The sequence below is a fragment of the Dicentrarchus labrax genome, unplaced genomic scaffold (genome assembly GCF_905237075.1).
Source record: "Dicentrarchus labrax unplaced genomic scaffold, dlabrax2021, whole genome shotgun sequence".
Lineage (NCBI taxonomy): Eukaryota > Metazoa > Chordata > Actinopteri > Moronidae > Dicentrarchus > Dicentrarchus labrax.
In genome coordinates, this window is record NW_026136710.1 from 12331703 (window position 1) to 12357977 (window position 26275).

Here is a 26275-nt window from a genome sequence, read left to right on the forward strand (position 1 = left end):
TAAGGATCTTAGGAGCTCTCCACTTCTCATTTTATGCACTGAAATCTGATTTCTTTTGGAGAAAGGAATGAAGCAAGATTAACTGAATCTGCCGTCCTCCCTAACCTCTTCACAAAACTGCCCAGATTAGCTAGGAATTAAGTTTCAACCGTTTTATGTGTCTGGTCCATAGGGGGATTATAGTTTTACTATTTTTTTTTTTTTTTGCCTCCCAATTTCACTATAAGGGCCTGACACACTGTTGTAGAGAGAGGAGAAGCAGAGGAGCAGCTGAGCCTGAACTATCAAAAAGTGTTGTGTGTCAAGATCCCATGATCACCACTTCTTGGTTTTATTAGGAATTTCTTTGGAAATGGATGGACTGATTGGGATGGAGAGACAAAAGTTTCCTTTTACTATTGAGAACATACTGACCAAATATCCAAACAGCAATGGAGACAGACGGTCATGTGGAACAAGTGGTGCCGGACTTAAAGAAAAGGGATTGAGTCCTGTTGGAGGCCAGACAGAGACCGTACACCGTGCCTGTCTGTGCTGCTGCTACTGCTCCCACTGTGGAGATATATTCCAGACTGATTTCATTCCCGAAGGTAAGACCAAACCAGTTCTCTTTGTGACAAAACCCGCCTCTGTTGATGCATGCTTTAAACTGGTTTTGACTATCTGACCTAAAATCAGACCTCCTGTCTACAGCCTGTCAGTACGGATGGTCCCCAGCGATGCTCACAGACCCGTGCAGGCTAGGGGATGCACACAGAGAGGAGCAGGCGCCCGGTCAGGTGCAGAGGCGAACCAGACGTCACCGCACTATTTTCACAGAAGAGCAGCTGGATGCACTGGAGGAGCTGTTCCTGCAGAACCAGTATCCAGATGTGAACACGAGGGAGAAACTAGCACAGCGCACTCACTTAAGAGAAGAAAGAGTGGAGGTAAGACACATTGAACCTTTCAGCAAATAACAGTCCTGTTTCCACAGTAATGCAGGGTTAGATACGTTTCAAATTGCTCCAAATGAGTGCAGTATTATGTTCGCTATGGAAGATGGGTTGTCATGTGGGAAATACTTACTAAAGATGATAGCACTGGATTTAACCTAAACTCTGGTTGTTTTTTATTATATGCCTGTGTTGATAATGATAATATAGTCCAATACTGTTCTAGTGGTTTTATTTAAGAGTCAAATAAGATGAGTACAGTGTGTCATGACACAATTAAATTACAACTAAATAACATTACCTTTTTCCTGGCAATAGGTTTGGTTTAAAAACCGAAGAGCAAAGTGGAGGCGTCAAAAAAGACTATCGTTTGGTGTGGGAAACACAGAAAACTAAACAAGACAATCTGAAGAAACTGTGTGTGTGAATGCCTGACGTTGAAAAGCTGACACTATACCATGTGTGGAATATCTTAAAGTTTGTTCAATCAAAAGCTGACACTAAACTGAATTGCTGCTGGCTTTAATTTCACACATTAGTACACTGTTCATTCAGGAACCTTTTTTAAATACAGAAATTGACATCCACTTTTCTTAAAACATACTCAAACCTTCTTTTCTTTTGCATAGCAAATTCTAAGTCATTCTAATACAGGTGTCTATGAAATGACAATCTGGCTGAGATACTCCTACCTAGTACAACCAATGCAGTGAGTTTCCACATCAGTGCCCCAGAAATAAATGCCTGTAATGGGCCTGAGCCTCTCCCACTGCTGCAGGGTGTTCCTGCTGTCCCTGATCGAGGTTTGTAGTCTGGCTACGTTTTAACAATGTCACTTTGTTTGTGTAAACATTGCATTAAGTCTGTAATGTATTCCAGACCAACGTCCTGTGTGTCCTTTAGGAACACTTGCTGAAATAACCGGCGTGAATGTTTGTTTGGTCTTGTTTTCCCATAGGCCTACCACATACCACAGGTTATGTTACATACAGCCAATGTGTCCTTTTGTTGTCAGTACTGGTTGATTTGATTTAATACACATGTGAATGACAGTGACCAACATTAGATCAGATTAAAGATTAACATTGTGCTGTTGAATGCAGGCTCCGGCGCAATAATATCCCTTTCAGAAGCTTTGTAATTCAGCCTTGAACTGCAGTGTGTTTTTGGAGACTTCGTAAAATAAATCGATAATGATAAACCCAACACTAAGTCTTCATTATTTATAAATTTTTCTACGTTGAAAAACATCTTTTTAAAATGGCTGTCCACTGCCTTTCTGTGTGAGGGGTTGGGGGGGGTGTTGTTGTTTTTTTAAATTGAAACACTATAAACATACAGACATTCAGCTGATGGACATTCTTGTACAATTTAAGATTCAAATGAGTGAAAGAAAGTATATATATCAACCAAATGAAAAAGGTAAGCAAATTAAATAAAATAAAAAAATATATCTAAACATAATTAATAAACATCACTAAAGCCAATACCTTAATTGGGGACTATAGAAAATAATTTCTTAAAATATAATGTGCATTCACGTGTATGGGCATGTGTGTTTGGCAGCTCTGCTCTCAAACAAATTACACAGTACTTAACATAGTACTTAAGTAGTTTTTTCAGGTATCTGTTCTTTACTTGAGCCACCAAGTAAAGTGGGGATGCCCCAGTTTTGACAATTTAACAATTAAGCTTGAACTGGAAAGGTTGGGTGTACTGTTTGGGTCCCAAGGTGGCCTTGTTGACTTTTACCTGTAATTAAGCCAAGTGCTCTTCTGGCCTGGTTACAGTGACATGCAGGACTTAGCCACCTGGGGATTCAAACTCTGGACCTTTGTATCCCCAGAGACGGTGACTTACTGACTGCAGGTGGACATGGTCTTCCACACACCTTCACACAAACTGAAGCAATGAAATTACATGCAAGTATTTTTGTGCTGGTGTGAGGTGCATTGCCAAATCATTTGGTGAATTTGATCAAATACTTGGCGAAATGGAAAATGTTTGTATGTAAATTACAGTGAGACACAATATCACTGCAGACTCATCGTTAAACACATTAGAAAACCATTTTAAAACATCTCCAAGGAGGACTGCAAGAAGGTCGAATCAAAAATCATCTCAACTGGTCACTATCCGGCATCCAGAGGAGAGGAAACAATGGCAAAGTAAATATCTCTTCTCAACCACATCCAGAATGTGCAAGTCCATAAAAATCCACTCTTCCCTAAGATCCTCCACCCCCCTTTAGCCCACAAAAACAAGCATCTGAATCTGAAGCTTCGTACAACACTATTCAGTAGCAATTAATTATGGCTAAGCAGTAAACACAAAATTACTCTTTCTTTAAGCAGTTACTTTGGTATCAGGTCAACAGCTGAGACCATATGAATTACTACAACTACATGTAACATGCTCTCTCCTGTTTTTTTAAACTCCTCTTTCATCCTTTGCCCTGCACCCTTTGTGGCTGAGCTGAAAGCAGTGGCTGTTCCTGGATTCCTGTGCTCCCAGTATGAGTGATCTGAGAAGGCAGATACAGTTGCTATCCTTGTGTCCAGGTCCAACTGTCCAGGTGGGGTGGGGAAAGCTCCAACACATTGTGACCCAACACCCATCTAACAGCACAGCCCCTTTCCTAATCAGCTGCTTTTTGCCAACATATAAATCTCCATAAATCTCCACCGTATTACTGTAGCCGTTACTCAAAATGTCTGTTTGGGTAATATATACATTATTCCAATGCTGCTCCTTTGTATATGTATTTCACAAAGCAAGCAGTTCAGTTTATTGTCACAGAAACAAACACTCCACAGATGCATAATTCATGACAACAGCCTATCTCTCTATTCCCTGTTACTGTCTTGTTTTCTTCTTCCATGGTAGTCCAGATTTGACACCAGACATTGTTTTGCCTGCTAAAGCTGTGTTGAATGTATTGTCTGATTTATGCATCAAACAGTAATATCCATTTTGTTCATGTCTTACAGAACAGAACCCCAGAAGATGACAGTGTGATTCATCAGCCTGCAGTCTGCTTCAAATCATCTTGTCTGTATGGACAAAAGTGGGTTTTCATTATTTCCAATGATTTCCATTTCACAATGGTTTATTGTATTCCATGTCCAGTATCAAATATACAGCAATAAACAGACAAAACTTCATCTTGTGTCAGTCAAGTCATATGACTGTAGACAGTTTTGTGACTTGTGATTGTGTATGAAAGAAGGCACTTGCACTAGGATATACATTAATACTAATGCATGTTGCTGAATGTTAAATATCTGTAAATGCATTGTTATAAACTTCATTTTTTTTATATGTTAAAGTTAAAGCATCATACATAAATCCAAAAGCTGACACTGAATACATCCATTAAGAACTTAAATATTTCACTTTATTTAAACACCTCTTTTTAGCTCAAAAATTCCACAATACAGTTTTGTATGTAGGTTAATTTCTAACTTTGATTTATTGTATGTCAGAGATCTTCATATCATTTAGTCAGTTTAAACCAGTGATGGTCAGTCTTGGGGCTCAGGATGATGGGGAAAGATAACTTCTGGGTTAAAATATGTAATATAATTGTTATTTAATAGGGCGGATAACAGGAATCAGAGTGAACCCCGGGTATTGCTTGGTCTTGTTTTTATTCTTTCACAATAAAATCCCTACACAAATATTTATAATTTATAATATCCACAACACATTTTACCATACGTTACATAAAGTTAACTCATAAGTCGTTAATTCTCCCCATACATTCCTACTCGGATTATTCTTATATTCATTATTAATAATAATAATAATAATGAATATACTGGAAATTTCCTGAGGCAGTAAACTTCCGGTGACGCAACAATTCACACTACGTAGTACGTTGTTTGTACGACGTCCTGAAGTTAGCTTACGGCAACTAGTCAGCTAACTACCTGCTTACAATTAGTGAGGTTCAGACAGTCTTAATATCTACATATACGGCGTCTGCTTCCAACACCCGAGCTGTCTTTCTCAACTACAGAAGCCGCTTTCCATTTCGGCTCAGTCGGAGTTTACAAGGATCGCCATTAGCCGTTAGCCGTTAGCCCAGGAGGCTAACAGGGTCCACAATGGAAGGCAGCGCCAGCGTGAGGAAGTCGCTGTCCGGGACTCTGGTCCCTTCAGCGGTCACAACAGTGGCTCTCCTGCAGCAACCCGAGGAGACGGACAAAGGGAGGTTGAACAGAAAGGTTCTCGATGAGGAGCAGTACATTGAGGTGAATGGATAAAGTGGTGTACAGGACAGACAGACAGACAGACAGCAGTGCTAGCTCGGTTAATGTGAGCAGAGGAACAGTTTTAGTGTAACAAACATTAGTTTTGGTGTTGAGGTCTTTGTGTTTTGTAATTCAGGGTTAATTCATTGAGTAATACAAGTCCAGCCTCCTGTTTGTTGTAGGAATTATTTAAGCTAGGATACATAATCATTAGGAGTCATATCATGGTGTGAGAAGAAACTAGATATAATATGTATATGAATGTAATTAATTATTAGGATTTCTTTGTAACATTAATGATTGGTATTGGTTTCATTCTCCCATACTGTACAGCTGAAATTGTTACTATTTGATTCAACAATAAATCAACTCACAGAAATATTGTTTTGTTTAAAATGTCCAAAGAAAACAGACAAGTTTTTCTTGGTTATTGTTTCTTAAATGTTAGGATTTCTCTATGTATATAATTGTACATTTCAGTTTTGAACTGTTAGTCAGAAAAAAGCAATTTAGAGATGTCTCTGGAAAATTGTGACAGTAAGTTGCAGCCGTACCATCCTGTTTCCTTTTAGGCACTAGTAAGCCGAGTTAATATGCCAGACTGAGTGAAAGTGATATGTCACTTTTATAATTTCTTGTTGTTGTATTAAAACACATATTTCCTTACACAAAGTCATACCTGTATCTACTTGTGTATTTCTTACAGAGTTTAGAAAAGATCATCCAGAGGGACTTCTTCCCAGATGTGACCAAATTGCAAGCACAGAAGGATTATCTTGATGCAGAGGAAACTGGTGACCTAGAGAGGATGAGAGAGATATCCATCCGATATGGATCATCTTTGACAAAATCTACGCCACGGTCTTCTGCACCCTGTGAGTGAAATTAAACTCACTTACTTACTTACAAAATTAAAGAACACCCTTCTATAAGTCAATGAGGGTACAGTATACCATGAGACAGATATTTAGTCTTTACACCTTTTCCCCTTCATTCTCTTTGTTTGTAAGATGTGACACCAGCCAGCTTTGAGACGCCAGTGGGCCGATCAGGGTCTCCCTCCTCCACTCATGGCGGTAAAGGTTTAGATGGGGGTAAGTATCTAATGTTTTAAGATGAAGAACGGATGACATAAAACAATGTTCTGAGCTTTATTCGTGTGATTATATAAACCCTCAGATCGGTGTCTCACTTTAAAACTCTTTAATTGCAATAGTTGAATGGTAATACTCTAACAAATGGACTTCCAAATGATAGTAGTTTAACCCCATTTCTATTGATATTGTGTTCATAGAGAGCAAGGAGGACGACAAGAAAGAGAAAGAGCTGCCCTGTCTGGATCGTTTCCTTGCTAAAAATACCAGTGAGGATAATGCATCATTTGAGCACATAATGGATTTGGCAGAAGACAAGGAGAAGCTGAAGCATTACTGGTTATATGAGGCTGAGGCTGAATACAAGCAGGTATGTTGAGTTAAAAAGCTTTAGTTAAATTTAAAACAAATTAATGAAATGCTTGGATTACACATGTGCTGATCATAGAAACCACATCTTGGATAGTTATGAGGGTTGCGTGGCAGTTGATTAGAATATTGGTACATCCCTCGACCAAATTTAAAATATTAATGCTTCTGATATTTTTCAGCGCCACGAGGAGAACCTTGCCTTACCATCCGTAGAGAAAGCAGCGCTTGAATGTGTCAAAGCTGGACTTGAGACATGGGAGTACAAAGCAAAGAATGCCTTGATGTATTATCCAGAGGGTAAGAAGACCAGACTTGGATTGACATTAATCCCTACTGAGGGCATGTAATTGATCGAGCTGTGAGAGAAAATGTTAATTTCATGTGTTTTCACATTATTATTATTCTCTTTAATCAGGTGTTAAAGATGATGATGCTTTATTTAAGAAGCCACGGGAGGTTGTTCACAAGAACACACGCTTTACTGGAGACCCATTCAGCAAGGCTCTCAACAAAAGCCAGATTCAGCAGGCTGCGGCCCTCAATGCACAGGTAAATATTACTAAATATGGTATCTGAAAACCTGACATTGGAAAGGTGCCCCACACTTAAATGAATTGTGTTATGGCAGTTTAATATTCACTTGAATAAAAGTGTTAATTTGTAACTGGTGTAGTTGATGCATCGTGTTTTCTGTCCAGTTCAAACAGGGTAAAGTCGGCCCCGATGGGAAAGAACTCATCCCACATGAATCCCCATCAGTGAACGGATATGGTTTTGAAACAATGCCTTCCCCTGCTCCTGGTAAGTGGGTCTTAGGGTCATAGTAACGGTCCTAAAACGTTGCCTTTAAAACATCTACTTACATTTGGAGTGGATTTCTTTAAGCTGTTTCTGTCCTTTCAGGTCTAGCTGAGTCACCTCTGATGACTTGGGGTGAGATCGAGAGCACCCCTTTTCGTCTGGATGGATCAGACAGCCCATATGTTGAGAGGAATCATGGTCCATCGTTCAAGGTACTGAACCTTCAGTGCTACATTTTTAAATGTTAAGTTGTAAAATCTTGATAATACATTAATATATGTTGTTTGTAAAAGATTCCAGAACCAGGAAGACGAGAGAGGCTGGGTTTAAAGATGGCCAACGAAGCTGCCGCTAAAAACCGTGCAAAGAAACAGGAGGCATTGCGAAAGGTCACAGAGAACCTTGCAAGGTAAAGACATTTGACCTTCTGCACTCATAATTATTATATCTGCTTCTCCAAGTAACAACAGCTTACTGCATCTGTCAGCTCCTGTCTTTAAAATAGAAAGTTAAGCTAGTTTTCTTTATTAGTTGTGAAAGGATTGCCACTATTATAAACTATCTGACCACATCAACCTCTTTGTGTTGCAGTCTTACGCCTAAAGGTCTGAGCCCAGCCCTCACCCCCGCCCTGCAGAGGCTCGTAAATCGGACATCTAGCAAATACACAGACAAAGCGCTACGAGCGAGTTACACCCCATCGCCCTCGCATGGCTGCAAGTCTCCCTTTGGTGGCCCAGCCACTCCCTCAGGAACACCGACACCAGACAAAGCAAAGACGCCGAGCTCTCAGGACCTTACATCACTCACAGACAATCTGCTGCAACTTCCCAAGAGACGGAAAGCCTCAGACTTTTTCTAAGTAACAGAAGCTGTTCTCTGCTGGGATTGTACAAAACAAACTTATTATGATGTGGAGAACCTGATTTATAAACTCTCCAAACCCAGTTTTCTCAAATTTTAAGAGCACATCTTTCGGCCGGATGACTGGATAAAGAAATGTACAGAGGACTAAAGAATTTTTATGGATTTATCTGTTACATTTTTGTGCAGATGGGTTAATGGAGATCCCTGTGAAACATATCTTGGTGTCCAAATTCTATTTAATTACTTGTTTCCTGTATTTTGTTTTATCCCAAATGCAAGATTTCCTTTTTATTTTCTTCTGCCACACACACACCTAGCAGCACACGCTTAAATTATATTAATATAATTATAATATAGTAGCTGTTTCTGAGTCACACATACAAATTAAATTCCAACACACAGCATCTAGTAGCTGTTGCCTTCATACATGCTGCTTTGACATTTTAGTGTTTGTTTCTGCATTATGGAAATAACTTAAAATGACAGGGAAAACCACACAGGGCTTCAGCTCTTTGTTGTCAGTGTAAATGATTGTTTCTTTTTGCCCTGTCTGCTCTTAATTTAGAGTTGAAAAATGTTAGCAGCGTCATAAAACTGTACAGGCTTTCATAAAATCTGTTATTAAATTGGACATCTTTGACTAAAAATGGTCTGCATAAGAATATAATACCATGTGTCACTGAATAACATCCTTGTCAATAGTTCTGTTCTACCTCCTACTGGTGCTAGAACAGTAATAATTGTATTGCTATAAATATACAGTGTTAGTCATACTGTTCTGTGTTTAAACTACATGCAAAATACTCTGTCTGTCTTTTAAAGTGTTAGAGGCTACAGGGTCCCCTAAGGCCAGATTTATTATCAAACAACAAAGTTGTGAGCATTTTACTTAACCACACAAAAGTATGTTTTTAGTACACTGAATTTTAATACAGTTAATGTCAAATGTTTATGTTTATCTTATGTAAGACCAGGTTTAATTTGGGTTCTGTTTCATAATAGCTAAAAGATAGATTTGCATTTTGTTAAGTTGGTCTTAAAACAACACATGCCTATGTGTACAGGACTTTTACAGTATTTTAAGTCTGAAAACTGGGGTTGAGATACTAGATTTATATTCTATATAATATGCTAACAAAAGTATGCTATAAAATGACCTGAAAGAGAGGGATTATAATAATGACATTCATAGAGTTTGACCAATGGGTTTACGAGGTCAAACAGGTCAGACTGTCCATTAAAGGAAACGATGACCATCAAACTGAGCAAATTATTTCATAAAATTCAGGAAGGAAATGTATATTTATGCATTTTTACTACAAAGGATCCCAAATTAAAAAAGGCAGATCTGATTTAATTAAAGTGAAACAACTTGAATTTAGAATAAATCTCCTTCAGACTTTGAGGTAAGGTGTCAACATTTAAAATTGTATTTAGTACAATCACTCTTCATCAGTCGTCTTCTATGTGTAACTACCGGATGATACACCGTCCTGTGTGCCAGCAACTCGCATGTTGCTGGGTGACAACCTGCAACCAGCCATCAGTGTGTCCAGAGATAATACAATTATTTTGGGTCGGATTCATCAACATAATCACATCTCACACACAGAGAGAGAGAGAGAGAGAGAAGAGAGAGAGAGGTTACCGTGTGTCACACTGGGTGTAATCGGCTAAACTCCGCCCCGGCAGCTCTACCAGCTGATAGCCTGTGTGTTCCATGTTTGGGATTGTTGTGATGGGAGGCCGCAGCCATCTTGGATCAGCGCCGCTCCACACCGAGCAGCAGCAGCAGAGGACGGACGACGTTAACGGCCGTTAGCTACCGTTAGCTCCTCGGTAGATTAACCACAATCTTGAGTCGCTGTGCGGCGCGACGATGCTTCACACACGGTGTTTTTCTTCGTTAGCCGCCGCTTTATAGTGCATTTAAAAAAATAAATAAAATGGGTATAAACTGTGTTAAGCGCTCACCGTTATAAATCCGGAGAGGGCGGCGGCGGCGGCGGTGCAAATCTTCGGTATATTTTTAAAAAACATTTCTGAATAGAGGAGTTACTATGAATGGAGGATAAATGTTGCCAAAGGCTGACAGCAGCAGTTTCGTCCTCTTCTCTCTTCTCTTCGTCCTCACGTTAACGGACCCACCACGGACAGGTAAATAAATCTTGAGTTGTTTCTTCTTTTGCATTTCGTTCCCGTGTGGCCGGCTCGGGAGTGGGAGAAACGGATTACAGCTGTAGCAGAAAAGCGGCTGGTCCAGGCGGAAAGGCCTGCTGGAGGAACCGGGGACTCTGGTGGTTTTTAACCCGCCGCTGTGCTGCTGCCGGACAGCGTGGAGGACCGCCCTGCTCTCGGCACTGTGGCTCTTAATGTTGTTTTTAAAAAGTAGACAAACTAACCCTTAAACGATAAATACTTAAAGATTCATACACTTCAATAAAAAAATAAATAGTTAACGCCATTTGTTTTTCACTAATTAAGACCGTTGACTATATTTCACTGTTTAAAAGACTTATCTTGACTCGTGGTATAAAACGTCTAAATATAAAAAGGTGTGTAAACAATTTGTAGGTGTGTTTATCCTCAACTAAAGCTTCCACCATCCCAGGGTTTGTGTTGTGGTTTGTGCTTAGCCGTGGAGCTGTAATTTGAAATGCATGTCAGAGATTCATGCTCCTGCATCACAGAGGCTGGCTCTCATTGACTCATCCTTCAGCTACACAGTTAAACATATACCAGAGTGATAAATAACAGTAATTTAATTGTCATGACAGTGTACATGATGCTTTGGACGATAGTTACGTGACTTCTAAGTTGATTAAAGGGGATAAAAATGCACTTTTTGTGTATTTTAGGAGTGCAAGAGATACTGCAGACCATCCATGACTTATTAAAACTATACAAAACCCTTCATAAGGAAGTACATAATGTGCGTTATTGATTTAAACAGGAGTGTACTGGCACACTAAAATGGCATTTGTAATGTGACAAAGATGACTACCTGAACCTCTCCAGTGTTATTATACAGGGAAGTGATTTTATTTTCTCCTGCTTTGAATGCAAGCACTTAATCTTTGATACCTTTTTTTTTTTTTTTTTTTTTTTTTAAGAAGACAAATGTCTCTTGGGAGCTTTACAGTTGTGTGGAATTGAGAAACTCTTATCAGTTCAATTCATGGATTAACACGTTATTGTTTGGCTTAATCCGAAGGAGTAACCTCCTGGCCAGAAAACGCATTACACACAACACTGCATGCACCTTTTTATTGTTCTTTTCTGTAGTGGTTTCGTTTCTTGGGCAGATATCAAGTTCATATTAGAAAGCTCTTTGTGGTTCGTTTGCACTCAGTTAAAGAGTATAATTAATCTTTTCAAAGGCGATTTCATCTAATGTTAAAGAGTGAACACCTTATATAACTCGAGTGCATAATCTGAAAGGTGAAGGTTATCTTCTATCTGTCCTCCATATTTTATCCTAATGCTTTTGAATAGAGTATCGCCGGAGTTTCTCTTTGTGTCTGTGGGCACTTTTTTCTCCAAACCACTGCTTGTTATTTGGGCCAATAATGTGGCCGTGGTGCCAGGGCTCCTACAGGGGGACTACCTGTTTCGTTGTGTTTTTCGCAGGCTGTGTCACAGAAGGGTGTGTTTTTGTAGAGCATGCTGTTGCACATCAAGTGCAGGCTTCCCAAAGCTGTATGCCCACATGACCTCTGCTTAGGAATAATCCAGTTTGCTGGAACGTAGTTAATTTTAAAATGTTTTAGGAGTTGAAAGCATGAACCACTTTTCCTGTCACACAGGTAGGCTTGAGTCATCTCACGGTGTCTTCCAGAATCTGACTATTTAGTACTTTACATACATCATAAAATTATCACTTCAGGCTTCCTATAAATCATTTATTTGGCCTTCGTGTTACTTACCAATCTGCACATTTCAGACTTTTATAATTGGCTTACCTGATTTCCAGACTTACAGGTTGTAGCAAGCAAGATAAGCGTCTCATAAAGGTTAAGATTTTATTCGGCAGTGAGTTACCTGACAGTGTGCATAATTTTCACATTTCTAAATAGCTCTTTGGTGAAAGCTTTTGTACAACCAAGGCTGAATATTTGCCAGTAAGTTAGGCAACATTTAAATGTCAGATTTTTTAATGTAGTTGGGTTTTCCACACCCTCCATCCGACGGACAGTGGCAAATGTTGGAGGTGCTATAATTCAAAATATGATCAGAATCCCTTTTTTTAATGACAAAGCAAGTTTCACATGCTGAACTAGTGAAGTGTCTCTATGTTTTGCGTTACTCTGCACAAAAGTACGTGCCGAATGTAAAACAAAAAATTCATATAATATCATCGTACACATGACGGAGCAGTGCTGTGGCTCGGTGGTTAGCACATGTCCTGTGGTCGCCTCAGTACAGATACGTGCACATCAGGTGGACTGCAGAACAGTTTTTTTTAAGTGAGAACGTCCACCTAATTAATGTGTTACTCATCCTTTTGATTATGAGACTGCACAATAGATATGGGTCATCTCTAAATAATTATGAAGAACCAGACAAAGTTAGTAGAGTCTAGTTAATGTCAACATGCCACATACTTACTTAAGCAACTAGTCCGCTGAACTTTATCTATTCTCTGCGGGGCTGAGCGAGCTGTCTCTCTTACACTGGCAGCTGCTTTATCACTATTTGTTGTGTTTAAAAAAAAGTCTGCCACTGTTTAACTTTTGACAGACATCGTCCCTCAACGCTCAGTCAGATGTTTTTGTTTACCTGATACCCAACTGACAAGACTACCATTGCAGTAGACAGTTAACTTGCAGCGACCTAAATGGAGACGACTTGAAATACAACCACAGATTCTTACACTGGTGTACGTTTTCTAAAAGACTATTGAAGTCTCTAATCCTAATTATCTAATCCTTGTGAAGGTTATCAGCTTGAAATGGGATAAAAGTGATCCATCGATTTAAGTGTTTAAAAAAATACAATCAATAAAATTATCATAAGAATAATTAGAATTGCTAAAATAATATTCTGCCAAGGAGAGTTTTTTTAGGAGTAATGGTTTATCAGATTTATTGACTTTTAAAATCTACAGGAAGAGAGATAAATTATCTCCTCCAACAGGAGTCTGTGAAACAACCCTGACAGTCCACATTTTTCATTCTCCAGACTTTTTCTATTTCACACCTGAAGTGTTCTGCAGCACCTTGCTCGGTCCGGTGTCGAGCAGTTAAAAGTGTATGTTGAGGAAATGAAAATGTTGAGGAAAAATGGCGAGGGAGAAGACTGAGGGGATCACTGGGCAGAGTTATCTTGATATCCTACAACCTCCTGCATATAGATAATGGTTATTTTATGCTCCAGGCCAGTAAATCTTATCTATCCCTGGAACATATTCAGTGTTTAAATAGCTAGTATTTTTATGTAGTAAATTACCAGTATTAACTCTCTCTCAATATGGTAAAGTGTGGTATCAGTGGTACATTCATGTATTTTAGAGCAGTTAAATAATTTTAAGTACTGACATTGTCATATTAGTACTAAAAAACTGAAAGTGTCGAACCTTTTAAAAAATATCAAAAGTGACATATTATTTTTATTATTTTTTACATGTAGGCTACCCATCTAATGGTTTGCAAACCAAACAGCTTGGTTTTTGAAGGAATTTGACCTGGAGTGCTTTTCATCCACAAAGTGAAGAAAAGATATATTGGTTTTAAATGTGAGATGGTATAAAAGGAAAAAAGAAATGAATGCCCGTACCCACTCACTGCTTTTAACAGTGAGCCTCAGTGTTGATGTGAATCATCGGTGGCTGGAGACGATGCAGTGTGTGCACAAGGCCAGTTCACTGTGCCGTTATACTTCGGTGAGACTGAGTTGGGGCACTCTCATAGTCTTTTATTGTATTTTCCTTTCGGTTATGTAAGAGATGCAGAGGCTCACTTTTCTCAGGGTAGCCAGTGCTCACTCATTTGTCAACTTGGCATCACAAAATCCAAAGCTTGTGAGAGAAATGGCCTCAATAAGAGAGGGTTTTATCCTGCTTGGCCCCGTGGCATTTCACCAAGGGAAAGTCATTAATGCAGCGATTCCCAGGCAGATGCATTTCTGTATACACAGCAGATACAGCACAGTATGCATCATGCATGTTGTGGTTAATTATGAGCCATCGTCTTCTTCGATCTTGTCTCAAAACAGAAGACCTAATGTGTGCAGTAAAATATATCTCTCATGAAATCTCTGTCAAACAGGGAAGGAAAGACGTGCTTTCAGGTAGCTGGTAACCACAGCTGATTCAGATACTCCATCCTAATCACCAGGAAGTTCAGATAATGACAAGGGAAGTGCACTTCAACTTGAAGCTCTTACAGATAAGCTCTTTTAAACCTGGAGATACCCAGCCTGTGCTTTCAATATGTAATATCTGATAACTTAAAGTAGTAGGCTACTGGTATCAGAATAAATTCTGCTCTTGAGAATCTTCCACTGATATTACTGATCTGTGCAGGCAGAAACCAGGCATGTATTGTCTAGTCCTGAACACATGCAGGTAGAGTTTAAAAGCAGTCGGCTATGTTCTAAATAAACTCTCACCAGCTGGATTTAGGTTTTAGATTTGTTACATCACCTGGAACCTATGTACAAGCAAGGAAAATGCTCTCATCTCCTTCTGGTGAAGGTGTTGAAAGCTCATCACACAGTGTTATTGCCTTTATGAAATTGGCAAATGTTAGTAGTGAGTTAGAGTGCGAGTTAAACATGCTATATATCATTATTTTACATCACTACAATATCTCGCAGGGCACAACCAAGATTGATTTATCATCTTTGATAAGCTCTACCCTAGACTATTCACAAACAGTTATTCTGTATAAATATATGCATTCATTATTAATATCAGAAATCCTTTCTAATGTATCTGGGAGACATGGTCTCCAATGTTATCCATCAATCTGACACATCGTCAGGCTCAGTGGGATCAATGATAATGCATTCAGTCCCAGGAGACAGAGGCCGGTCTGTAATGCGTCTCAATCCACTTAGCATTTAAACTAAGACAAGTTGACGTCGGCCGTGCTGGAGGGATTTTAAAACACCTTTTGACAGAGTGAAGACGATCTGCATTGAGATCAGCTTTGAAAGGATGGGAGGACTGTTTTCAACCGAGACCTTTTTAAGTGTTCTGGTCATTTATAGTTAATAGCACAGAATCATGTTGTGTTAGCTTCTTTAAACTAATCATTCTGCTGGAGCTTCCCACCGTTTGAATGTAGTCCAATGAGGAAATGGTTTAGATCAGGGGTCGAAGCCTTGCTATAATCATTTTTCGCCAAAAAAAAAACAAGCTTCTCACCACAGATCAAGCATACCAATAAGTCATCAGTGTGGGTGGTGAAAGCAAACAAATCTGGCCATGCCGTATGAAATTCTCTATTTTCTTCCCAGACTTTAATTTTATTTTGATTATGAATCCAGAGCTAGCCTATTTTAGGGAGGTAGGGAGACTAGCCACCGATATTGAGGTAAAATAAAGAGGACAAGGTGCTTGGTCAGGACGTAATGTATGATAAACATTTTAGTTGACAAAATTATTTCTCTGTGTTATGGCTACACATTTTTACAATATGGACAATGTAATAATCACATTAGGCCTACAAGAACTTTTATATAATCTCTCTATATAATCTTTTGTCAAAGACACAGGAAGCCACTGTTTGCCTACCCTTGGTTAAGACCTTCAACAACCACCTTCTTTATTTTTTTTAAACAGGAAGCTCACAGCATTACTGAAGTGGTCTTTATTGTTTAGAAGCAGAGACAAGGTTACAAAGCCTTTTTAAAAATCATATCTATTAGCCTTGTTTCACTTCTTCGTGAAACTAAGCAGGATGTTGTGCAAAATGAAGCCAGTACAACCTGACAAAGCAGGATTAGTGACCTTTGTTGCAGTAGAACATAAAAAGGTTACATCTGGTGTAATGTGAGATTCCTCTTTGGAGAATATGTTTCATCATGTTTTTGAAGGTCTGACCAAATCATTCTGTTGGCTGATATTTAAACTCTAGGAGACGCTGCAGTTGATTGGTTAGTTTATGAAAGTGAAACTATTAATGAGGCTGCGCTCTGCACTGTGATTGTACATGATGGAAAACTTTTAACTTTAACTAAAAGTAAATCATTCCTTTGTGGGATATCTGAATTTATCCAAGCCAAAGGCCTACCGTTGTTCTTTTATTTGATCATTAATTTGTGTAGCAGTCAGTACAAAGTAGTACAAATAAAATTTTATTTTTGTTTTAAAGCCCAGGGCCGGTTGTGGCCAAGCTCTGTGGGATCATCAAAACTAAAAGTCTGGTCTGTGTGGGTTAATGTCACCTGGGGCATTTGGTACACACATGAAACAATAGCCACTTGAAATAGTTCAGAGCTGTTTTCTAAGTAAAAATAGTATTGCCATGTTTGTGAAGTGAGTGGGTGGTCCAGCTCCATTACCACCTGTATCCAGGAACAGATGGTGTGATGTACCCACTACTGGGCAAGCAACTGGGGAAATGACTGAGCACAGACAAATGCCAGAGAATTGTTGACGGTATAATATAATAGATTTTCTTATTGACAATATAATTAGCAGCACAAACAAGATTGATATTGTGCTTCTTCTTTTTTTTATAACACAGGCACAAGTGCAATTTAAAAGTCCCAAGACAACAGGATAGTCACTCTATTGTTTCTATTTTTTTCAGGTCCGCGGCTAGCTCTGGCAAGATTATTGTCAGGTAAGCAAGCAGTATATCTTTTAGTGTAGCGGCTGTCTGATCTTTTTGTTAAAATATCTCAGCAGCTCTTTGGTAATAAGAAACGTCCTGTCAAAATATGTAAAGCCTGAAAACACATGCGATTGTTTTTTTTAACTTTTTACATTTATAAGTACTTTACAGTAAAATAAGTCGTCCCCCTAATATTCTTAAAAAAATATTACTTTCTTTGTCGATGCTCTAGTATTATATTCTAACTTCTTAAAAACAAGGGTGGAACCATTGGTCTCCCATGATCAGTAACACTGTTTGGATCTGTTTGAGTCTGCTTATAGACTTTTATCACATGAGGAAGGTAGGACACAGGCAGCTCTGATGCAGAGGCATCTTCTACATTAATCACATGTGGCGTGGAGACCCACTTACTAAAGACTGTGTTGCCAAAGGATATTAACAGACAAAAAGCCTATAGATGTTAAGTATGTGTCTCTTTCTACCTCTTTTCAGTTACTCATAACTGAACTGTTACTTAAAGACGTGCATATAAAAACTCTGTTTTATTTTCAGTGGTCTGATTTTAGTGGATACACGTTTCTAAATTTCTCTGAACGAATTTAAACATATTCAGTTACCAACTGTGGATTTCCTCTTTTGCAAGCAGCCCTTTTCTAAGTTCTACCAATGTTCTGCTGTCTTAGTAAGGAAGAACATTAAAAATCTCTGTTTATGTATTAAACAAACAACCTCTTTTTCACCCCACCGCCGTCTAAGATCTCTTGATTTATCAACTTTCACAAAAGCTCACATGACCTCATTCATTCCTCTGCTTGGACTCTGGCTTAAAATGGTTTTCTCTTGTTTGGAAAAAGGGCTTAGTCACGTGCAGGTTTGACCGCACAAACTCTCTTGTTGTGTTTCAGAGCAGCGCTGCAGCCCTGGGCAGTTTGCCTGCCGCAGTGGGAAGATGCAGTGTATCCCAATGTCCTGGCAGTGTGACGGCTGGACAGCATGCGAGGACAAGAGTGACGAGATGGACTGTCCCCGTGAGTATAGCTCACTTAAGCCCTTTTACACCCACTGTGTTACCTAACACCCATAACATGATTGATTTCTGGAAAGAATAGCAACACCCAGGACCTTTTTGCACTTGGACGATTGGATCACAGCTGGACAGCTCTGAATGCAGGTGTGAATACACCCAGAATGCTTTAAGGAGGCACTGGGGTCTCATCAAGCAGTATTCAGAGATGTTTACAACATGTAAACAGAAGTGGCCTCTAGTGCAAATGAGTGAAGACACAGACCCAGTCGTGTGTGTGTCTGTCTGTCTGTCTGTCTGTCTGTGTTCTCTCTCTCTCTCTCTCTCTCTCACAATAAAACCTCCACAGTTCAATCCAGCTCATTTGCTTTTACCAAACAGCTCAGATGTGATTTTAAGTCTGCAGGTATGAAAAAGTCCCTCTAATCCACCACTGAGTCAAAATACAGGACCAGCAGCTCTAGACTGACGGCATCAGATGACAGAGAGAGGCAGAGCTAAATTCTGAGTAGCTGCACATGTGTCTCTGTTTTCGTTTAATGTTTGTTGATCTCTTCAACACTGCATAGATGCTGCAGTGCTAAGCCTTTGACCGAAATCCTATTGTTTTCCCCTCTTAAATCCAGAGAGACTTTATCCCCAGATCTCTGACCGCATAATAGGACTTATTGAAAGGATTGAGTACAGCATGTGACCTCCATACAGCAGTAGTTGTGCATGCTTTTGAGTTAACGCTGCAGGTCTACCAGCAACACTGTATACTGATTGAGGTTTTACATTTCATACCACATTTATAGAACAGGCAATAAAAGAAGGAATTGTTTGTTAACCAACAGCCCTGAAAGCCAAAGTCGAAAGTCAGTCTTGTTTTCTTCGTTTAATCACCAATAAAAGATATTTAACCACCAATCCATATACACTAAATTCTGTCAAGAGTCAAGTCTGCTCATTATTATTAATTGAACAAGCTTGTAAGCTTAACATCATGTGTATACTCGTTCCCTGTGTGCTAAGAAGTTGTGGTTTCATAGAGAAATGCAAGAAAAACTCTAACAATGCTCACACATGCCCCAGTGAGGGCTTATTGTCAGCTAAATCAACACCACGCATGGAAATCAATGTTCCTTTTCGGGATTAGCTCTTTGTTGGACAACATGGCGAGGTGGAGCAATCCCTCACACTAATTCCAGCAAGACAAATGCCAGGGGCAAATGTTCAACCTTATAACCTCAGTGCGGGTTAAAGAGGAAATGGTGAAATATCCAGTTGGCAACAAATGCATTGCAGGCTGTGCAGGTTGCGAACAAAAGGACCAATCACATTAATAGTTTAGTGTAAAGATGGAGAAGACGATGTAGAGCAGAAATGGCTACAATTAATTTAAAGTTTATGTTTTAATTTGAGGAGCTGAGATTTTCCCACAGTTATTCATAGCAGACGAAACTCGGTATTGTTGTTCTTATAACTTTTAATTCCTGCTTTTTCCTGTTTGTCTTCTCTTCTGTTCCTCTTTTATTTCACTGAAGAAATGTCATAATGTCCACTATGTTCCCCCTTTTCTGTGCAGTTGTTCTTCCTGTTGAATTTTGTGTATTCAATGCAAACTAAGAAAAACTAAAGTGTGTCTGGTCACATTGTTGACTGTAGTATCAGCCAGTAGTATCTTGGGTTTTTGTCATTTCTAGTACGACTCCTTCCTTGTCACATTTTCTTGCCTCAAACGGAGGAGATTCATCCTGATGTCAATCAAATATCAGACAAAAAAAAGTTTAGTTTGTGCCGTATGGATTTTAGTGTGGAATTACCAGGCGGAGCTGGTGCAGAAACAAGCAGCACTGATGTTTATCTGTTTAGGTATCAGGCTATCCGACAAATGAAAAGAGGTTCATTACATCACAGGCTTTTAACAGGTTGCACAACAGAACCCAACAAGTGCCCTGAAAACCAAGATCAAGAGATCTTTTCTATAAATACATTCAGGACAAAACTTGTCCACACTTGTCAATTCTTGTTAGTCTCTTTTGTTTGTTTTCGCAGCTATAAAGGAGGAGAGGTTTCGCTTTGGCAACGGCTACGACCAGGTAGAAGACGTCATCGGTGTGGCTCAGCCGGTGCGCTTCAACAGTAAGCGTCTCACTTGATTTTAGTGGATTATATAGTAGTCGAATCTGTGTTATGACCCAGCATTCAGCAACTGCTGTGCTAAAAGTTTATTTTCCCACCCACAGAGAAATGCCCCAGTGGGTGGCATCACTACGAGAAGACAGCCAGCTGTTACAAAGTGTACCTGAGGAACGAGAACTACTGGCAGGCTGTGGACACTTGTCAGAAAGTCAACGGCTCATTGGCTACTTTTGTTACCAATGAGGAGCTGCAGTTCATACTGAAGATCGAGGTGGATTTTGATGACAAAGTGTGTGAGCGCAGAGACCAGTGCAAGTGAGTTTTCACACACTATTACTGTTAAATCAGAATGTTTTTTAAAATACTTACTGGTTAACATGGTCTGATTCACTTAATATAGTTTTCAATTCTAAGCTCTACTACAAAGCTACACTTTTCAGCTATCACCCACACTTGCATTTTTATTTCTCCTTTATTTATTGGCTGAACACATGCTTGACATCTCTGCGATGCATACATTTAAGTTGCAAGTGTATTTTTCGAACTCATTTAACTTTAGGGTGTTTGCCCTCGTTGACCTTTTTTGTTTTCATGAAATAAATTATACATGTCAAATGTATCAGCATGTTCCAGCAGAGGTGAGGGAGTGATAGTACTCTATCATTGGTTGCAGGCCATCTAGTGGCCAAAGTTGGCAATTTAAAGTGCTCAATATTAGCTCTTGCATTAACCCTGAAATAGACATTTAACATGATACATTTAAACATTGTAGGAATTTAATTTGATGAAGTAATATTACTTTTTTTGTGTGTTGAAGGTTTTGGGTGGGCTACCAGTATGTGATCACCAATCAGAACCACTCCCTGGAGGGCCGATGGGAGGTAGCATACAAAGGTATTTGGCTTTATCTGTTCTCTTAAGAAAACACTATAAAGCTAAATACTGTTCTGTTCTGTTTTTTTAATGCTTGAACATGTCCCCAACAGGGTCAATGCAGGTGTTTCTGCCACCTGAGGGTCTGACCAACTTTGGGGAAGCATCTCCCACCCAGGACAACGTCTTCTGTGCCCAGCTGCAGCGCTTTCAGATCAAAAGCATGAATGAACGAGGCCTACACAGCTGGCACGCTGAGAACTGCTACAAGAAGTTCCCCTTCCTCTGCAAGAGGAGTATGTTTTCCATCAGAAATATTACCTTTGATTCAGTCATTTAATATTTATTGTGGACTGCGTCTTGACGTTATATTTTTCCTGACAGGGCAAACGTGCGTGGATATAAAAGACAATGTCGTAAACGAGGGCTACTACTTCACCCCAAAGGGGGACGACCCGTGTCTGAGCTGCACATGTCACGACGGCGAGCCTGAGATGTGTGTGGCCGCGTTGTGTGAGCGTCCGCAGGGCTGCCATCACTTCCGGAAGGATCCCAAAGAGTGCTGCAAGTTCACCTGCCTGGACCCAGGTACTGCCACAGCTCACTGGTTTAAGTTTACATGACGGTGCTCATGGTCCCACAAGGTGGAGCTCCTCACAAATACAGTATTGGATTTACTTTACTAGTTAAATTGAGTTAAAAACAAATATCAGGATTAAATTTATCCTATTTTAACTCAGAAACTCAGTTAATAAGGTGTGTATGATTTTGGACAAATATGTTTTCAGTTGTTTAATCTTCGCACATGGAACAATGCAGAATTCCTTTCATAGCTAGGCAAGATAAGGAGCATTAATTTAGCAGATAATTTTAAACCAATGGTCATTTTTCCTCAGATGGAAACAGTCTGTTTGACTCCATGGCCAGCGGGATGAGGCTCATCGTCAGCTGCATCTCGTCCTTCCTCATCCTCTCCCTGCTTCTCTTCATGGTGCACAGACTCCGTCAGCGGAGGCGTGAACGCATCGAAACTTTGATTGGAGGAAACTGTGAGTATTAAGCCTCTTGGACACACACACACACACACACACACACACACACACACACACACACACACACACACACACACACACACACACACAATGTTTTGAAATAGAATAATTTGGTTATGTAAGTTGAGGGTTTAAATCAACTCCAGCACACAAATCTTTATTTTATATTAATTTCAAGTGCTGCGATACACAAAGCTTTAGTTCAGAATTGATATTTCTCAAATAAGTTCCTAAAAGATTTAATGGTGTTAACCACTTTTGGGTGAACTACACAACACTCACTGCACCTGAGCTCTTTTGTAAACAGTCATTGCTCTTTTTTCAGGTTCAAGAATATCTTTCTCTGTAGAAACATTTCATCTACGTTCACTCTACAAGTCTCAGCGCTCAGATCTGATTACTTTGTTGTTTAACTGTTCACATTACTTTTTAAATTTGGCCCGTATCAGATTCCAGTGTGAACGAGTTACGGCCCTGAAGTGACCCGCATGACGAATGTCTATCTAGAGTGACATAAAAATCACATGAACTCTGTTCACACAGACGTCACATTGCAGAACATCAGACCTGTGTCACATATCACATAATGAAAGTTGTGAGGGAGTGTGAATGTAGCCGTAGTCACATACCAACTTCTTCTTTTTATGTGCTAATTGGTTAAATAGCTCATTTAAATTAAGGCTTCTCTTAAAATGCTGATTTTGTGGATGTATTGTAAAGTGCTGTTTGCCCCTGCTCTCACATTTGCTCAGTGCACCACTTTAACCTTGGAAGAAGAGTCCCGGGCTTTGACTACGGCCCAGATGCCTTTGGCACCGGCCTCACTCCTCTGCATCTGTCTGACGACGGAGAGGGAGGCGCTTTCCATTTCCAAGAGCCTCCTCCGCCATATGCAGCCTACAAATACCCCGACATCCAGCACCCTGACGACCCCCCTCCTCCATACGAAGCCTCCATCAACCCCGACAGCCTCCTCTACGTGGACCTCGGTAGGCGCTGATCCTTTTTTTATTAATGTGTCTCATCATGTACAGGCTGTTAAGCTCTTGTCTTCATTTCCTCTTTATTTTTTTTTCTCACCTTCAGGACACAGCGGGGTTTCCATGGTGCAGAGCCAGATGAACGTCATGGGAGACGGGCTCCAAGCCGATATTCCCAACGCCTCTGGCCCCGTGCCAGACTCGGCACCGTCCTCTCAGGAGAGGGAGAACTCCATAGATAGCAGCACCCTCCTGGTGGGGCCCGACACCCCGACAGATGGCCACGCCCCCGCCTCCATGCCCGCAGACTGCGTCTCTTCCCTCAGCACCGTAGTATAGGACTGTGGACGGACGGCAGGGAGCTGCATCCGGACATTACCTGCTGGTTGAGGAAGGTTGTGAGTGCGTTGTGCACCGGGAGAGGACGCAGCAGTCTGTTGTGTCGTTTTATCAAAAGGCTGAGTGCAGGGAGGAGAGTTAAAGCTTGTACAGACATATCAGAGGCAGCCTGTTTCTTTGAGGTGTGAGGATTTCCTCTTTCTGAAGACTCTTCTGCAGTTGGCCTTCTGAGTGTTTTTTTTTGTTTTGTTTTTTTCAAGACATTGGCATCTGAGGGTGCAGAGAGGACTGTTTCTGTACAGAAACCCCCCCCCCCGCGTGCATCGAGGCTGAGACGGCTGCACTAGCATCGACTGAGCAAAGCTTTTGAAACATCTCAGAGTTGGCCTGATTGGTTTAGAAGCCCTGATGTAAATATCCCCTCCCCCCCTCAGGTCCGTGCTGGTAAAAATTTGTTATACTCGCGTATCACAGTCCAGCACAAGGCAGAGAATGACAGGCGGACAGCGAAGCCAGCTATTGTTCCTTTGCATTTTTGTTCGCATCATGCTGTCGTTCAAACAGACGTGTCTGTATTAATCTGTTGCTCTCCAGCCTACAAATAACGTTCTCATCAGCCTCGTCTGTCGCGGCATGTCCCCGATCCCGATTTCTACTCGCTCATACAAATCTACTGTCCCCTGACTTTCTTATTAGTCTGATACATGAAGCTGTCTTCCAGGTTTATAGAGCATATTTGCAGCAAACGTTTTGTAATGAAGAGGTTTAACCTTGCAAGAAGGTACGGTTAGTTTCCTGCTATGGGGTTTTTAATAGGGTAATGCTGACAGAAGGCATTATGTATCAAGGAATGTTGTGGTACTGATAAATATCTGAGTTTTAGTATTGTGTTCTTTTTTTTTTGATGATAATTTATGACTGCAGGTTGTAATCTTGATTGTTTCATTGTGGGATAGACGCAGTCTGAACTCCCCACTGATCAGCGAGCGAAAGCGATGAAGCTCTTCAAGTGCATGTGTGAAGATTAGGGATGATGTCCCGTCATTTAATTTGAGGAAAATCAATTTATTTAAAAAATAACTGTTCCAATCATGAAGTTGTTTAATGATGCAGACAGTCCCATTGTTGTTACTTTATCATCAACTTTTTTCGCAGTATAGTTGTGTATTTGCTAACTGAACCATGATTAGTGACTCAAAGCTCAATGTTTTGCACGTTCAACTCTCGATTTAAATCAGGTTTTTCTTTTTGTTGTTTTTTTGGAAAGAAATTTGTCAGTTGTCACATTTGGATGCTGCCCCTCCATTCCCGATGTGTTCTCTGTGTGTGTGATTCTTCACACAATACATCTGTTATCTGAGTTAACGAGGTTGTTTTCAGCTACTGATGTAGATTATGTCACTGACTGTAGCTGTTAGCCTTTTTTTTTTTGGTGTTGATGGGCTGTTTCTGTTTTTTCTCAGTTGGATCGCGGTAAAAAAAAAAAAAAAAGTTGTAATAAAAGAAAAGTGTAAACTTGTTTAGACCCCTGTTATGATGACAATCGTTTGATTCTCTCAAGGATGAATTTTTACAATGTCTGAAGAAGTTGGATCAGAGTCGACCCACAGCCACCAGCATTCAGCGCGCTTTTGATCTGCCTCAAGAAAACCAGCTGTACATGTGTGTCCGAATGACTGTGCACGTCCGAGGGTCTCATGGTTGAATGTACTGTATGTGTAATACATTTATTTTTTGTGCTGAAGCTTATTTTCCCCATTTTTCTTTTTTTTTGTGGCTTTGACAATCCACAGTCGTCTGTCCAACAAACAAAATCTCATAAATTGTGGAAAAAAGAAACGCGTGCGTGCGTGCGTGCATGCGTGCGTGCATGTATAGGAGATGGTGTTCTGTTTTATTATTTTTATTTTTTTAATTTCAAGTTTGTTTGGTTTTATTTTTCAATCTGCTTTTTGGACCTGAAGTGCATGTTGTTGTTTTTTTTTTATCTTATGGCATGCTGAGAGATTTTTTTTCTCATTTGATGGAAACATTTTCAGCTCAACAGTCTGTTCTGTACAGTAGGTTCAAGAGGTTAAACTAGGACTGCGTATAGTTCAGTATCTCCATATGCATCAAAAAAAAAAAACTGCCCATGACCCCCAACAGCTGCATTTACACTGTAGTTTCTGTGCTAGGCTCTGGTGGTGTGACAACTCATTTTACTGGATTTGAAATATTTTATGTATAACACAACAGATGCTTCATTTCATTGTCTTTTATTTCATAGCCTTTAAATTTGAAAAGAAAATGCTTCATTTGCAGGGGGCTGGGGGCCTGGGGGGGTGCTTGTGTTTCTTTTTGAGGTAGATGTACATCTAATCAAATGCCAAATAAATTGCACCATGAAGGACGACTCATGCGTCAGTGGGTATGAACACAGCATCATGTTGAACCTCCATCAGTCACGACATTTAGCTGCTCTGTGAGTCCCTTGACTTGTCGAGGAAATCCCTCCACCAGCAGTGACCAAATGTCAAAGAGGATTAAGGTGGTGATGCTGCGGGGGGGAAATCCCCCAGCAGAGTCAGATGGAGGTTGTCGGATAAAGCCAATCCACGGCAATGAAAAGATTCAAATTATTTAAAGAAAGTGGATATAGCGCACCTCGCAGTGACTCATAAGGCAGCGGGCAGAGCAGAGATAGTGATACCCTGCTGGAAAGCACTGTCACTGAAGAAAAGAGGCTTTGTTCCCACGGGCCGAGTAGTGACAGAATCGCATGATCTATTC

The 26275-nt window shown here is 40.1% G+C and overlaps 3 protein-coding genes across 4 annotated transcripts; all 3 read left to right on the plus strand.

The window, feature by feature from the left end:
- Positions 1–215: 215 nt before the first annotated feature.
- LOC127370477 (homeobox protein goosecoid-2) lies at positions 216–2305 on the plus strand. The gene is made up of 3 exons (XM_051412564.1): positions 216–590; positions 694–929; positions 1254–2305. The coding sequence occupies exons 1-3, from the start codon at positions 353–355 to the stop codon at positions 1329–1331; spliced, it is 552 nt and encodes a 183-aa protein (XP_051268524.1). The 5' UTR covers positions 216–352; the 3' UTR covers positions 1332–2305.
- A 2488-nt stretch (positions 2306–4793) lies between these two features.
- Positions 4794–8972, plus strand: ess2 (ess-2 splicing factor homolog). Its single transcript, XM_051412129.1, has 10 exons — positions 4794–5191; positions 5898–6066; positions 6202–6285; positions 6486–6655; positions 6837–6954; positions 7073–7206; positions 7356–7458; positions 7561–7670; positions 7752–7867; positions 8050–8972. Exons 1-10 carry the CDS (start codon positions 5045–5047, stop codon positions 8318–8320), a joined length of 1422 nt encoding a protein of 473 aa, XP_051268089.1. The 5' UTR covers positions 4794–5044; the 3' UTR covers positions 8321–8972.
- Positions 8973–10041: 1069 nt separating this feature from the next.
- On the plus strand, positions 10042–25898 carry dgcr2 (DiGeorge syndrome critical region gene 2). 2 transcript variants are annotated; one of them, XM_051412127.1, is made up of 11 exons: positions 10042–10482; positions 17085–17117; positions 18017–18139; positions 20173–20259; positions 20364–20574; positions 21077–21153; positions 21246–21428; positions 21517–21720; positions 22029–22181; positions 22937–23173; positions 23271–25898. In XM_051412127.1, the coding sequence occupies exons 1-11, from the start codon at positions 10401–10403 to the stop codon at positions 23501–23503; spliced, it is 1623 nt and encodes a 540-aa protein (XP_051268087.1). In that variant the 5' UTR covers positions 10042–10400; the 3' UTR covers positions 23504–25898. The 2 variants fall into 2 exon arrangements, with proteins under 2 accessions (XP_051268087.1, XP_051268088.1); XM_051412128.1 differs by lacking the exon at positions 17085–17117.
- The last annotated feature ends 377 nt before the right edge of the window (positions 25899–26275 follow it).